General features: G+C 40.1%; 1 protein-coding gene across 3 annotated transcripts in view; it reads left to right on the top strand.

Moving 5' to 3' along the window:
* Positions 1-15,488, top strand: part of Lov (BTB/POZ domain-containing jim lovell protein) — an 85,530-nt gene extending 70,042 nt beyond the window's left edge. For all 3 annotated transcript variants that reach the window (XM_077405093.1, XM_077405092.1, XM_077405091.1), the window contains exons 2-3: positions 939-1,327; positions 2,459-15,488. In XM_077405093.1, the coding sequence (XP_077261219.1) occupies positions 1,137-1,327; positions 2,459-4,532 (2,265 nt within the window). In that variant the 5' untranslated portion in view covers positions 939-1,136 and the 3' untranslated portion in view covers positions 4,533-15,488. The remainder of the gene's footprint in view (positions 1-938; positions 1,328-2,458) is intronic.

Genomic DNA, 15,488 nt, shown 5'->3' with positions numbered 1-15,488 from the left:
AAACACACCCGATCGTCGATGAAGCGAGTGCCGATGCTGCTTAAATACTTGGCGGGTGAATTGCCCGAAGTGCGATAATTATCCGTAATTATCGCGTATATTCGACCGGATAAATAATTAATGCGTATGCTATCTCGGGAACAGCACGTATCTGCATCAGGATCGTCTGTCTCGCAATCAGCGACAATAATGCCTAGCGTAACGCAGCTTGCAATCTTTGCAAAATCACATTTCCGACACGGCCGTTAGTCTTATTTTTCTTACCTGAAAGAGGTTTCTTCGAAGAAGTGCCTTCTAGTGTCTATCAGGTCTGTCACCTGTAACATAATCTGCACAAAATTTAGATTGAAACAATTTTCTGCAATAAATCACTTTATTATTTTATTCTGTCTTTACTTGCATTATACATAATTTTTTTTAAAGAAAAAAGTAACAAAAGCCATATTTATATGATAACTAAAATGGCCGATCAAGAATATATGGGAATGGCCAGTTACGGATTACACAGGCAATGAAAAATCTCTAAAATTTTGACGCTAATCTGTTAGGATAACTATGGAATGCGTGAAATAGAAAAATAATGCAAATGGAAGGTGCAGTCCCAGGTTAAAATTGTCACGCGGCAATCAACAGCGTCCGTAGGGAAAACGTTGACTTCGAAATTTATCTCGAGCACGTCAGGTATTGTAAAAACTTTCTAATTGGCCGGCTTGATATCGACGCGAGCGCGCATCGTCCGTGGATCCTCCGAAACTTCAAGAAATATGGCGAGAAAAGTTGAAGAACGCATCTACTTACTACTCTCTATAATCTTCGGGACAACGCGTCGCTATATATTCCCTTCTTCCTTCTTTAATCTTTCTCACTCTCTTTCATCTTCTTGGAGAACGAGGTTTGTGTGACCCCCATTTTAACCATTTCGCATATTCCGATTTTAGGAAACCGGCAAGATTAGCGTCAAGGCGGCAAGGAAAACGGGCGGACAAAGAAGTTGTAGGACGTACGTGGTCACGTGCGTGCGTGCATGGGAAAGGTAAACCGAAATACAAAGACCACGCGGCACCAGCGAAAAGGCGGCGGGACAAGGTGGCGGCTTTGCTAAGTCACCATCTTCCGGCGGCAGCGGCGGAAGAAAAATGTCGAGCGTCGGGAACAGTCCTAACAGAATGGCTCTGCAATCGCACTATTCCTTACGATGGCACAACCATCTCGCCCACATACAACGGGCGTTCGAGGAGCTGTTGCACGCGGAGACGCTCGTCGACGTGACCCTGATCTGCGCCGACAGCAGCGTCAAGGCACACAAAGTCGTCCTGAGCGCCTGCAGGTAAGTCCTACGATCCTAGCTAGATATAGATACTCCGTAAAAGAGTTTTTCTTCGCTTGAATTTTCCAGGTGCTGAATCTTGTTCTGATCTTTTGCTCTTCTTGTATTTTTAACGCAATCAGCTAAATTTTTATTTTTAGAATAAATAAAATTAACGAGAAACTGATTTATATTTAGTTATTATATATATATTTCGATTTATATATATTATAATTAGTATTTGAAATAATTATTTTTATGCTGGTTTCAATTCTGTAGAATTTAACACCCACGAGTTGCTTTTGTATTAATAAATAAGGAAGAAAAATTGTTACGCAACAGATTTATGAGATGAATAGTGATAACGAGTGATACACTATACTCACGCCATTGTGAGTGAAATGCCTTGTCTCGGTATCGCGATAAAAAAAATGTTTGCGGGATAAGAAATATTAGTTCGACGGCGAAGGTTTAAAGTTTTCTAAACTCTCCGTCTTTGCCCATGTATCTCGTGACAGTAACTTCCTACACTACTTGCCTCTTTAGCAGTTCCTCGCCTCGATTGAAAATGATCAGTCGAGTTTTATTGATCGGCGGAAGTGTATAGTGTATCTTAAAGAAGCGACGCGCACTGAAACTGAGAGTGGTTCTTGTGCTCGGCGGGTCTCTCTCTTATCCGAAGAAAAATGTCTTCGTCGCGTCTTACCTTCGTGGTTTACCGGGCGACTAAGTGCCGCCTCGCACCGTCTACGCGGTACCGCAACGCTCTTCTCACTTCGCGCGGGACGTGTGACGTAAAGTTGACAACGAGCGAAAGTCTTGTACCATCTGATTGATTCGAGCCGTCGCTCGATCGAGGAAGGAGCGCTAATCCTTGCGGTAACTTTTTGCCCGCGGTTTCTGGCCGCGTCGTTGTTCTGTCTTACTGAGCGAAGACACGCAACGTTTCACGCCGAGACGCCGTAACGCTGCGAACAGCGCGGTGCAAAATTTTTCTGATCGATTGTGCTGTAACGTAGTCAGCGTAAATCGATCAATGTAAATGAATCAAAATTGAAAAAACGTATGACTTCTTTGGAATGATCCCCAATCGAACTTAGAAAGGGGTGAAGGTAGTCCTAATCGTATGGAGTCGTTTTTCCTATGTTACAGTCCTTTCTTCGAGAGGATATTCGCAGAAAATCCATGCAAGCACCCCGTGATCGTGCTGAAGGACTTCTCGCATCATGAGCTGTCCACTTTAGTACATTTCATATATCGCGGCGAGGTGCAAATCGCCCAGGAGGAGTTACCGGGACTGATGAAGGCCGCGGAGTGTCTGCAGGTGCGTGGGCTGTCGTCATCGGAGCCGAGGCCGGTGTCGACGGAGCCCAGGCCGTCGTCGTTGGCATCAACGCCGACGCGCGATCTCATCCTGGCCGAGTTACCGACGCCGGAAGTCGCGCGACACGGCACACCCGAAGAGGACGAGAACCCGCTAGAGAGCACGAGGGAGATGAAACCCATTCTGTTTCAACCAACGAGGGACCACCCGGCCAAGCCGCTCATTGGCCACATGAACTTCGGTATCCGCGAGAGCTGCGGTTCGCCGTCGATGCCACGCCGGAAACAGGCGCGTCCGCGCCGACGATCCGGCGAATTGCTGCCGCAAGATCTCAGCAGGCGTTCGACTCCGCCGGTCAGCTCGAGTCCGTTGACGAGCGTTCTTAATCTCAGCGGTGGTCAGCACCAGGCGCAGCAGCAGCAGCAGCTGTTGCTGCAGCAATCTCAATATCATCAGCAACAATCGATTAACAACGCGCAGAACCAGCAGCAACAGCAGGAGGACATGGCGGAGAATCTCTCGATGAAGAAACCCATATCGCCGAGCGGACTGGATCAGCATCACGTGAAGACGGAGGGCAGCGAAGCAACGAGTAGTCCTCGCGGTTCACCGCTCACGGGAACCAGTTTGTTGCATCATCCGGATGGTCCTATACCGGACATCCCGGCGGCCATGGCGGCGGCCGTAGCGGCGACTGTAACATTGTCACTACCGACGATGCCGACGTTGTCGCTGTCGCAGCCGCATCCTACCGAGTACCTGACAAGCCTCGGCCAGCTGACGAACCAATGGTTGCCCGGGCATCCGCAGAGTCAACTGCCGCCGCCGCCGCCGTCGGCCCAGAGTCACCATCCACGCGAAGACAGTCCCCACGGTTCTGGGAGATCTCATCCGTATCAGCAGCAGCAGCAACAGGAATCGGCGTTGCCGCGACGTAGCGCTATGGCGATGTTCACTCCGACTTTGGACGGCGTAACGGCTCTGGGTGGCGGACTTTTCTCACACCATGCTACTACGTACGACAGAGGCAACCTCCTCGCGGATTCGATTCTCACGGATAATTTCAAGCCGGAGGCGCTGCAAAATCTCTTCGGTACGCCCAGTCTCGGCCCTCCACCCACCAAAAAGGCAAAAAAGCATCGAAGTGATAGTGACGCGCCACGTAGATGGACCGATCATAATCCTCGGGCACTCGCAGTTAACAGACCCAAGGGGCAACACAGCGCTCCGCGAGGAGGACCACCAAGGTCCTGGACGAATAACGAACTAACACTTGCCTTGCAACATGTTTGGGAAAAGAAACTAACCACGTCGCAGGCTAGTCGTATGTTTGGGATTCCGTACAATAGCTTGCTGATGTACGTGCGTGGTAAATACGGAAAGAGTCTAAAGCTCGAGCAATTACGTAGGAACTGTACCGGCGCCAGCACCCCCGAAATCATGAATAACAATAACATCAAGCCCGTCCAGCACCAGCAGTCCACGCAGATGAGCCATGGGCTCACCGGATTGCCGCTGCAGCATCCGGGAGACAACGGCGGATATCCCCATCGCGGTCTACTTGGCAGTAATATACCGCAGCCGCAGAGCTTTTATCCGGCCGAATATGCTGCTGCATCGTTTCCTCTAGCAGTGAATATGGTGCATATGCTACCTCCGAGCGAGCAGAAGGCGTTCGAATCGTCCGCGAACCCGGGCGTCGACGGGGGCGGGGGTGCGTGCGTAGGAAGTGGGGGAGGGGACGGAAGCGGCAGCAGTGGCGGTGGTTGCGATTTGACGAACTCGCAGACCAGCGAGACACCATCCCCCATTGTTGACCATCACCATCATCAGGAACCGTCGATGCAACCGCAACCAACGCAATCGGCGCCTGCGTTACTACAGCAAAACGGTTCCGATTAGGATTGCGTGGAACTGTTCGGCTGAAACGGTACGTTCTTGTATGTTGATGTTAAGCGATGATTGATGATTGATGATTGATGATTTGTGATTTGTTACCGTTGCCCACCAAGGGCTGGACGGATGGTCGATTAATCCCTCTGGCTGCGCATATCGTACATATATGCGATCCGTCATTGATTGTTATAAAGAAATCCGATAAACATATGTCGCGCCAAAATGCGATAAATTAGCCATCTTGAAATATTTTAGCAGATTTGAGATTGATCGAACTTTTTTAAAATGTCGGCTGACATTTTCAAGATTCGCCTTCATGCCAGCACATACTCGCATGTAAACTCAAAAACCTATAAAGTTTTCAGTATACTCTGACAAAGGACATTAATCACAACTGTTTAGAATTCGATCTGATTTTTCTTTAATCCGAGAACGGGCGCTAAAGTTACTTAAACACCGTATACAGTGTACACCCTATATAATTTTAATAGGCTTCTTTCGTTTTTTAAATATTTTTTTAGTTTGTTCTTACTTTTCTCGGAAAATGTTGAGTAAATCTATATACATATTGTCCTCAAATACTGATAAATTATAGAACAATATACAATATGCAATATGTAATTAATAACAATGACTTTCAATTGGAATGTAAAAATAGTCCCAGGTGATGCAAAAAATGAGGCGTTCGTTCTTCGGTTAATATGTTGTTAAACACGAAAATCTAGGAGACATATTTTGATACGTGTCCATTTTGAGATTTAAAGAATGAAACAATTCCCCCTGAAAACTAATGCTTATATCGTATTCTAAGATTTCTAAGCAATTATTCGTCGAAACAATAATTTGTATAAAATCACTATAAAAAATAATATAATTTGTATATTATAATTTTTATCGGTGTTTGCTTTTATTTGTCTTATGATTCAAGTTTGATTGTACACTCGTTATCGAGATCTCAACATCTCGGGTACTCGCAACCCGTCGCGTCGCGTAAAAGAGTCACGGTCGGTCTCGCTCCGCGTGTACTTGGCGCGAGACACTACCGTGTCTCTTGATATCTCAAGAGCTTTATTCTTGTCTATATAAAAAATGTTTTACAAAACTTTCATGATTTTTTTATGTATAATTTATAACTCTGTAATTCTCTTAGATATTTATACATAACGACATATTTCATCAAATCGGTTCCGGACAATTGTGACATGTTCTTTGTAAAACATCTTTGTCTGGAATCCAGCAATATACGTCTAGCTAGAATTGACGGATCCATCTGTGGATCTTGGATATTTTGTGAAAGCCGTTTCACATGTCGCAGCCAGAGGGTTAATCGCACGATAGTTAATTAAGCGACTCTCTCCGTGAGGCTCCTCATCGCACGGGGGTTATATAGATTTACACGCGCGCGATTCAACACAAGACACTATAATATCCTTCACAAGACTGACTTTTACCAACCGACTCGCAGCTCTCCGCAGGGTACGCTCTCGATGAACATTCGAGCTTTGCTCAATCCACGCTTAAGCGCCATTAACTGCTCTCCGCTCGTTTCTGTGCTTGCCACTTGGGTTTCGTTGTTGTGTCTTTCCTCCGTCGGTGGTTCGGCCGCGTGTAGCGAGATTTTTACCGTTGTCAAGAACAATACTCACACAAGAGTCCTTCGTATAGTTCGTATAGTTCGATATACCCGGTGAATATAATTTGGAAATTGACTCTTACAATTAGTAGATGTCTAATCGACAGATTTGTTTCCCGAAAACATCTTTTAAGTGAAGATGAAATTAAAAGTAAAAATTCAGTTTATCAAAATTGAATCTTGATAGCATAATCTTCGAGCATACATTCCGCCTTTCGACGTTCGGGCTCGTTTCAATCGAACTCGCCGACGACACCGCAGATCGTCGTCTTGTTTTAGCGTCGTTCTCAGTCACTGATTCTCTCTCGGGAGTTGCGAATTGAAGATTGTCGAATGTTTTCGCGACAATGAAACGGCATCGAAAACATTGCCGACACGCTTTCGCGAATGACTCTCGGCGCTGCTACAAAATAGTTCCTGCTGCAAAAGCGATCATATACCAAATAGTATTTGCTATAACGGCTGAATAAAGTACGATGTCTGCTACGATGGACTCACGATCGTCGGGGAAAGCTCGCACGGCCCGTTGTCAGTATAACGGGCGCCTCGAACGGAAAATGACAATTATGTTTACGATAGAATCTGAGGTGAGATGGAACGAAACTTTTTCTAGTGGCGAGATATATGACGAGTAATTAACGGTAGTATGTCGAGAAGCTCGTTTTAAACCGTCTTTAACTTGAAAAAGAAGAAAGAAAAAAAGATATTAACAGTTGGAACAATTATACAAAATATAGATCAAATAGATATACACTAGATATTATAACACCGTTCAACAAAAAATGTACAAGAACAAAAATAATCGTTTTCCGCAGTTTTTTGGACATTGAATACGATCTTTTTTACCAAATCGCTCTATCAGGTCACAATTTTGAGAAATTTGAAATTAAAGTTGCAAAAAGGGCTATTTTACTGTATTTATTGTATAGCATATTGCCATATTATAACTACAATATGTGACATATTGGAAAAATTTATTATAATAAAAATTAAATATGTTGTTAGGCTTTTTTAAAAGGAATATATCTGTTGTACCAATTATAGTTAAAAAAATTGATGATTAACATATAGGATCTATCGCGTCCAAAATGTGACTTACGTAGACTATTAAGGGTTTATCAAATAATTTTTAATTATTAGGGTATTTTTTAATTATGTTATTCAAATTTAGGAATTTTTCAGGTCGCTGAATGTGACGTTAAAGTTGATAAGGGAATGTAAAAATTCGACTATTTCTTTATTTTGACATTCACAACATTAGCTCTGCCATTTTGAATTTATCAACTTTGACATCAGATTAGTATTCAGTGACCTGAAAAACTCCTAAATTTGAATAACATAATTAAAAAATATTTGATAGATCCTTAATGGTTTATATAAGCTGCTTTGACACAATAGACCCTAATATCTTTTTAACCATAATCGACACAAATTCCTTTTGAGGACTGAAAATTTTAACAACATAGTTAATTTTGATTGTAATAAAACTTCTCTAATATGTCACATATATCATCATTATAATATGCTACAATACACTAAAATAGTCCTTTTTTGCAATAGTCTTTTAACTGCAAATTTCTTAAAATTATGATGCGATAGAACCATTTGATGAATGAAATCATATTCAGCGTTAAAAAAGTTACGAAAAAAGAAAACGATTATTTTCGTTTTTGTGTACTCGAAAAAAATATTTTTTTGTTGAACAGTAATTGGATGTTTCAATATATATAAGACTTTAATATTAACTATAATATCTAACAATATTTTTTCTTCTATTCTTATAAATAAAAATAAGAATCCAATTACATAATTTTTATATTTTTTTTTATTATTGCAACATATGTTAATTATAAATTAATTTACAGTTTCAGTTATTATATACATATATTTATTACATGTATATATACACATATATACGTATTACATAAATGATTATTAGTATTATATCTAAATTTTAAATTAATATTAACCCTTAAACTACACACTACCTATTTGAGACATAAACTGCACCCTGGGTCATTTTGAACCAGCGCTACTTTGCGTAATTACCACAAACGGGGGATCGATTCTTTTTGGCTGAAATTAAAAGGGTGCATTCTTGCAACACTCAAAATGAATGTGAGATTGTTTGTGAAGGGTTATTAATAAAGTTTTATGGTTCAAAAATTCAAAATATGGTTTATGAACCAAAAAAATTGCTTTTTACGAAATAATCAATAACTTTCTAAATTTTCAATATTTTTACGTGAAAATTTAACAACAAACACAACTGCATACTCTTTGGATTATATACTTTAAGGTAAAAATACGCGCGAAAGCTAACATTTCAAAAAATGACCCGTGATTTTCGGAACGTTTGACGCGGACGGCAGCCAGACACAGCCGGACGCCTGCTGACTTACAGCGAATGTACCGCTATCTAAAGAAAAGTTAAAACTACCAAGATATATATGGCGCGACAGATCCCGATTTCAGCATTTCAATGGTAGATAATGCGACACAATTTTTTACTGGGTCATTTTGACCCAGGGTGTAGTTTAAGGGTTAAATAGGACAATGAAGAAGTATTTCTCTTCAGCATTCAACAAATAAAACTTAGCATTTGATAAATTATTTTAGATTAAGTTATGACGTATAATATTACGTATAATATGCGTATATTATATTTTAGATTCAATTACATATGATTATACAACTATGATTCGAAATTTCTGAATTAAATTCGAAATCAACGGACATTATGCATTGTTGTAATATCATACGATTAATCTTTTAATCTTTTCAACTAAATTTTCTAAAAAGTTTTTTTAATTTAATTTAATGCTTTCAGTCTCAACTTGTAGATTTGTTTTAGTTACGATTCGACGGTTCTTTAGTTAACTCAGTTAAAAGAACAATTTCTATTTTAATAGAAATGTATTTTTCACGCAGTTATTGATACGGTTTTTAAAAGGAGCTTCTCGAATGCAATTGAATAAGGTGACGAGAATATCATTGGCACAAAATCGAACGTCACTTTCGCGCGAGTCGTCCGCAACCCTTTTCTCATTTCTAATAAAAAAAAAAGAAACAATCTTGCCGAATTGCGCGACGGACGTGGATGAGGCAATAACAGCGACAACTTGCCAAGATTTCCTGTTTGCCAATCCCCCGAGAATCTTACTCGTTGTCAGCATGCTCCGGTGCGCATAATTTTTAGGGACTAATTCGTTTACTCGGTAGCTACACCGTTACGTCTGTAAATAAATATTTTTAATTGTTGACCGTTTTATTCTGCTCGCTTCTTTCTGTTCGAGTTCTTTCGCGATACGTTTTGAAGAATCCGACAACACGAGCAGAACGAAAAATCGCGCGATCTGTCGAGACGCGAACGACTATCTCTGGTTTGACTCGTTGCGAATGGAATAATTCGACGAGGAACGAGACAAGCACGCGCAATCGCCGTTCCGTTGGTGAATGCCGAGACGCGAAATCCTTTTCAAGGGAAATCGAGGATCAACAACGGTATAATTTCGGAGAGTTCAATTCTCGATCGCACGAAAGAGACATGAAAAAAAAAAAAAAAAAATGCGTTCGCGCGCGATGTCTGCAGCATGCTGAAATTCACCGAAATCATACTGATCTGATGAATATTTGGAGGCAAGAAAAGAAAGAATATAAATACGGAACAAACGTTGAACATACTTTTAATCGTAGACCACAATTTCACAACAATATTTCGACAACCAGACGGAAGCGCAGGGTAACTAACACATCAGGGATAGCCACAGACAAATCTACGATAGATAAAGAAAATGCTACATATTAAATTGTAAAGGTAATGGTAAATGATTACTTAGGTAATTATTAAAGTTATAATAACGATATGATTATTTCGTTAAAGAGATTAAGGTGAGAAAAGAGGGGGAGTTGTGGGAAAAGAGAGACAAAAAGTAAATGAATGACAGAAATAAGAATCATATGATAGAATCCGTTATGTCACACTCTTTACTACTCCTAGAGAGAAACAGGATAAGATATATTATGAGAAAATAATAATAATAAAATAACGAATAATAATAATAATAATAGCGATTTAAGTAGAGCGTAAACGACAGACGGAGCGTATAGGTGCGACACGGGGTTTGAAGTGAATATTAGAGAGACCACAGAGGTTTTCGGACCCCCCTCCCCCCCCAAACAACCTGTACAATACAAACTGATATTATTATTGATTATTAATACTATATATTATATATATTATATATACAGGGTGTTTCAAAAGAGTTTATAACTGCTCCAGCGGGCTGTACTGTCGGTTCTCGTCTCGCTTGACATAAGCGCGTATGTATACAGATATATAAATAGTTAGTCTAACGAGATGCTCATAAATTGTCACGTTACATTATCTTCTTACATTGAGACAAATTAGCATGCAAAAGGGTTTAATTTGCACTAATTAAGGTGCATTTAATTGAATTTGTTAGAAATAGTTGTTTTTGAGATGTCTTATTATGAATATTTATTTGCAAATATTTCCTTAACCGACGAAATTTGTATAGAAGAAAGCAATCTGCAGTTTTCTGGTTTCTTACTATTCAAAGTGAAATTATTTTGATCAAAAATTAAACGACCGTTATTGTAAATATCTCGTTTTTGTATTCGTAATTAATTTATGTTTCATTCGAGCATCATAAAATTACATTCGGACGTTTAAGATGGTACAGTACGTTGAAAATGGTTTTAACAATTTTTTATCCACTCTGTTGACAAGAGAGAATGAGAGAGAGAGAGAGAGAGAGAGGGATAGAGTGTGTATGTGTGTATGTGTGAAAGAGAAGAGAGAGAGAGAGAGAGAGAGAGAGAGAAGGGATGGAGCAACAAAGAAGTAGGATTATATCTTAACTGTATGCGGCAAATCGCGCAGAGTTGAAATACAGTTAAATGACTGTTCGTATGCATATAGGAATGCGTGCGAGAGCGTACATAAATATTATCTTATAGGTCTATTTGTGATAGGCACCACATGTGCAGAATTCAGTATTATTTTGCAGATGATTGGAAAAAGAAACGGTCGGTTTTCTTTTTCACTTAACGTTTTTGTTGTTCGTAGGGACCCCTTTAGCATATTAAATATTAAGAGAACTTTCTCTCCGATCGCGTTGTTTATCGTCTCTCGCCTCTCTCGCGAGAGACGACGCGCAAAGCTTTGAAGGAGAGAGAAGATGAGAGAGTATCCTAAGGGTGAAAGAGTGAGAGAAAGGGAAAGAAAGGGAGAAAGAGAGAGAAAGACAGAGAGAGTGCGTGTAAGAGACAGAGAAGATAGCAGGGGGACATATAGGCACACACAGGCACGGAGAAAAAGGAGCATTATCATTGTCGCATAGGGTGTGGATAGAGAGACGCGTATCGATTGGTTACTTTATTATAGCGAAAGGATAATACATGTTAACTCATTATTAATTGATTTTAAATTGTCATATTGTTTTACTTGTGTTGTAGTGTCGTGTTAAGGTCGGTATTAACTGCAGTGACTGAACAGCGAATGTGAAACGAGTTTTGTAATAAATTTGATTTTGCTTTTTTGTTCGCTGTTTATTCGCTCACACAGATACATCGACAAAATCGGCGCCAATATCCGCGCTAACAGTGATTTCAGTTCTTATTTATCATGCAAAATTGCAATGGTATACAGATTATTATTAAAATATAAAATTAAACGCAGGCACAGATGCAAAGAAATATAAAAGAACAAGAAGGTTTATTATTCGAACATTGGGATTATATGTTTTTTATTGGACATTTTTTTTATATAACTCTGTGCCATTATTTTCATTGTATGTTAGAAAAAAATGGGATAATAATAAAACGCAGGTAGTGTTCACTCAACATAAGAAAGAGCTCCTACTTCTATCCAATTTTCTCAACTACATTGATTAAGCATCTCTTACTTGGTTTAGTGAGTACTACGTGCTTTCTAAATTTTCCATCTTCTAACGTACGCTAATTTTTGCAATAATTTTTTATCGCGTCGCAGGATCAACTCTTTTATAAACACTCTAATCTTTTTATGCATCAACAGCTGTGTTCCGTGAAAATACAGTATTTTATAAGAAAAAAAAGATTAGGTTATTTATAAAAAAAGCTACCGGATAGGCACCGATACTGACTGACGAATGGAGAATGTTTTATTTTTCTGGAACTTCGCTCAGCGAAGTCACCATTTTAAGTTCCTACCGTACAGTACGACGATAACTAATACAACTTTCCAGTAACTAAAAAAGAAACAGGAATAGTATTATCTTACTTATTGCATAAGGGAAAGTGATAAAAAGAGAGAGAGAGAGAGAGAAAGAAAAAAAGAGACAGAGTGAAAGCGTTGGAGAGAATGGGAGAAATTGTAGGAGAGAAAGAGAGAAATTCGAGAGACAGTGAAAAACAAGAGGATATGCCTCCGCAAAATATTATTTTTAATTTCGTGTAATTTACAACTGTACATAAGATCAGAGATAAACGCGCTGTCGATTATTTATGCGTAATATATAGGTATACATACTTATATATATATATACATATTATACATATACGTATATTTATCGATAATTGTGCGTCGCGAGCATTGTTCTTCGAATACAATTTTTGATCGAATGAGCATTGAGAGGCGAGAAACAAAAACACAAACGACAAAATAGGCGAGCACATTGTAAGAACGCGCGGTTTCTGCGTCGCGATTACGTAAAAATGCACATGTAACACATGTAACACACTCGATATTCTTACATAGTGGCGTTATTGGTGGGTCATCAACGATCAATGTACCACACGCAAGCTTTAGCTGAAATTTGATTCGCTCTAGGATAGCCACGAATTTTCCCGCCGAATACAAATTGAATGGAAAGTGCATTGTGTTGTGCACGCGGTCGTTGGAAGATGGCGTTGAACCACACTCGCGGGGGAATCCCGTGGACTTCTCCGCCGGAAGGGATTTACCAACCGGCGGCACGTTCGAACAGCTTGAAGTTGTCGAGTTACCGATGGTCCGTAACGAAAACTTGTTTCCCATCGTCGCCTTTTCGCCGGCCGTTACTTTCGCACACAGGAAAGATATATTACCTTTCCCAGATGATTATTTCTTCATCTAGCGCGTTTGTCATTTTCCATTCGATAAGTGACGACGCGTCATCGCCGAAATCACCGACGCAGAAATCGCCGTTTCGAAATCTCATCAAGGACTCCATATTGTATAAAGAAACAGAAAAAAAACCGGAAAAACGAGAACAGATGAAATAGTTACTTGCATCGGTTGTGCTGTCACGTAGTTCCTAAATCGCCCTAGCCTCGCCCCGAGCGCATGATAAAATAACATGTACGAACGAACGAGTGAATGAACGAACGCGTATGAGATTTGTTATTTCGGAGTACGGTATATAAACGGCACACCGCTCGGTTCTTTTTATTTCCGCGTAAATGCTTGTTGACATAATAATTATCATCGACCTTTCCAGTTTGAAAGGTTCCAGAAACCTTTCCTAGGTTTCCCGTTTGGAAAACCTAGAATCGAATGTAACAAATCCTATCAATTTTTTAGCTTCCTATTACAAGACCAGACGTGAATGTTTTTAATATATTATTATTTTTTTTAAACAGAATTTACTTGTTGAATTTGTTGTCCTGTCTCTTGTCAGAAGTTGCACTCTTTTATATATACTAGTTATTTTATATATCTTTATTGATAATTAATCGAATCTTCGAAGTATTATTTAAGCTTTTGAGGATCCATTTTTAGGAAACGTATGGCAAATATTTATCACATTTCGTAAAAAAGAAAATCCGACTATACGCGATATTAATAAAAGAATGTTTGTTAGCGCGCGATCGTATAAGTCGTAATTTCGATAACTATGCATGCATCTTTTGATGCAGATGCGCTTATGAATATGTCGTATTTGGCACGTTCGTGAGAATGAAAAAGGAAGAACAAAGACTGGTATTCTTACCTCGCTTTTAGGCGCGATTTAAGTAAAAGCGTCTGTCATACGCGAATTAACGTGTTCGGGAGGACGCTTTTAGCTAAAGCCGTCTCCCCAAAAGCGTGGTATAACCGACGTAAAGAGCGACGCGTTTGTACACAACTATATATACCGTTTCTCGTAAGAAGCGGAATATGTAGATACCGGTGGATCGTATTTTACCGTACGACGAAAGAGAAGTAAGTGAGACGAAGAGATCGAGGGTGTGTGAAAGAGTGAGTGTGAGAGAGAGAGAGAGAGAGAGAGAGAGAGAGAGAGAGAGAGAGAGAGAGAGAGAGAGAGAGAGGTGATACGGGTGTGCATTGAGAGCCGTGAAAAAGTGGATAGAGCGCGTGATAGCTTATAGTTCGGTGTGTGCAATACGATGCGAATGAGAAATGATAGAAAACGAGGGAGGAAAGAGAAAACGGGATCTCGATTACAGAAGCAGCACACATCGCAGATTATAATATAACGATATATTTATACTAATTACAATTGTACCATAACGATTATAATACTACTTATTATATTATACAGAGCCGCCGCCACCCAGTATATTTTTTACAGGTTTACATTGTATTACAGTTTATAAAGTTTGATATACAATAAAAAAAGGAACGATTACCTAAGCGCAGCGCGCGCCCGCGGCGGCAGCCGGCGCGTCCCGTCTATTTATAGGGTGGGAAACAGCCGAACGATTAAGACGCCGCGGCGCGCACTGCGTCACACGCTATAACTACAATACTTCCGAGTGTTGGAAGATCGATGCCACGAAAGAGATGCGCGATGATCAATCGTTGTCGAGATAATCGGTTTATTCGACCGAATGTAAGGCGTGTTCTGACAGTATCTGTCAGAATGAAGCTTTTCCTTCGGCAAAATGTGTGCATCGATTAACGGCCATTAATTTCAGAAAGCACAAATCGTTTGTTTGGAAGACAGTCCGGGAGAATCTGTTCTTGTTAGCTGGCCTTTTACGAATAAACGGAGTTTCCTTCTTCCGTGGAAATAAACTTAAAGAGATATGTGAGCTTTAAAAGGAACGCTAATGGACACACGTTACACGCGATTGGCCTCGAGCTCCCAACACCCGTCCCGATAATGGATAAATGAACGCTACATAACTTGTGATACGTTTACCGCTGGTTACTACAGAGACTTCCTAGCCGATCCTACGACAGGCTCGGCACCACTAGTTCACTCACGCACACGACTCAACGTTTATACGGATTTATTATTACAGATTTATTGATTAATATCGAATTATTGTGTATAACGGTAATTAAATTAGGTGAGATATACTTAAACGGGGAGACTACAATGTGAAAAAAAGAAAAA

This window comes from Temnothorax americanus, unplaced genomic scaffold, assembly GCF_048541705.1.
Source record: "Temnothorax americanus isolate GAGA-0224 unplaced genomic scaffold, ASM4854170v1 Scaffold2, whole genome shotgun sequence".
NCBI lineage: Eukaryota > Metazoa > Arthropoda > Insecta > Hymenoptera > Formicidae > Temnothorax > Temnothorax americanus.
Note: the sequence above shows the minus strand (reverse complement) of the source record. Positions and strands in the feature narration are given on the sequence as shown.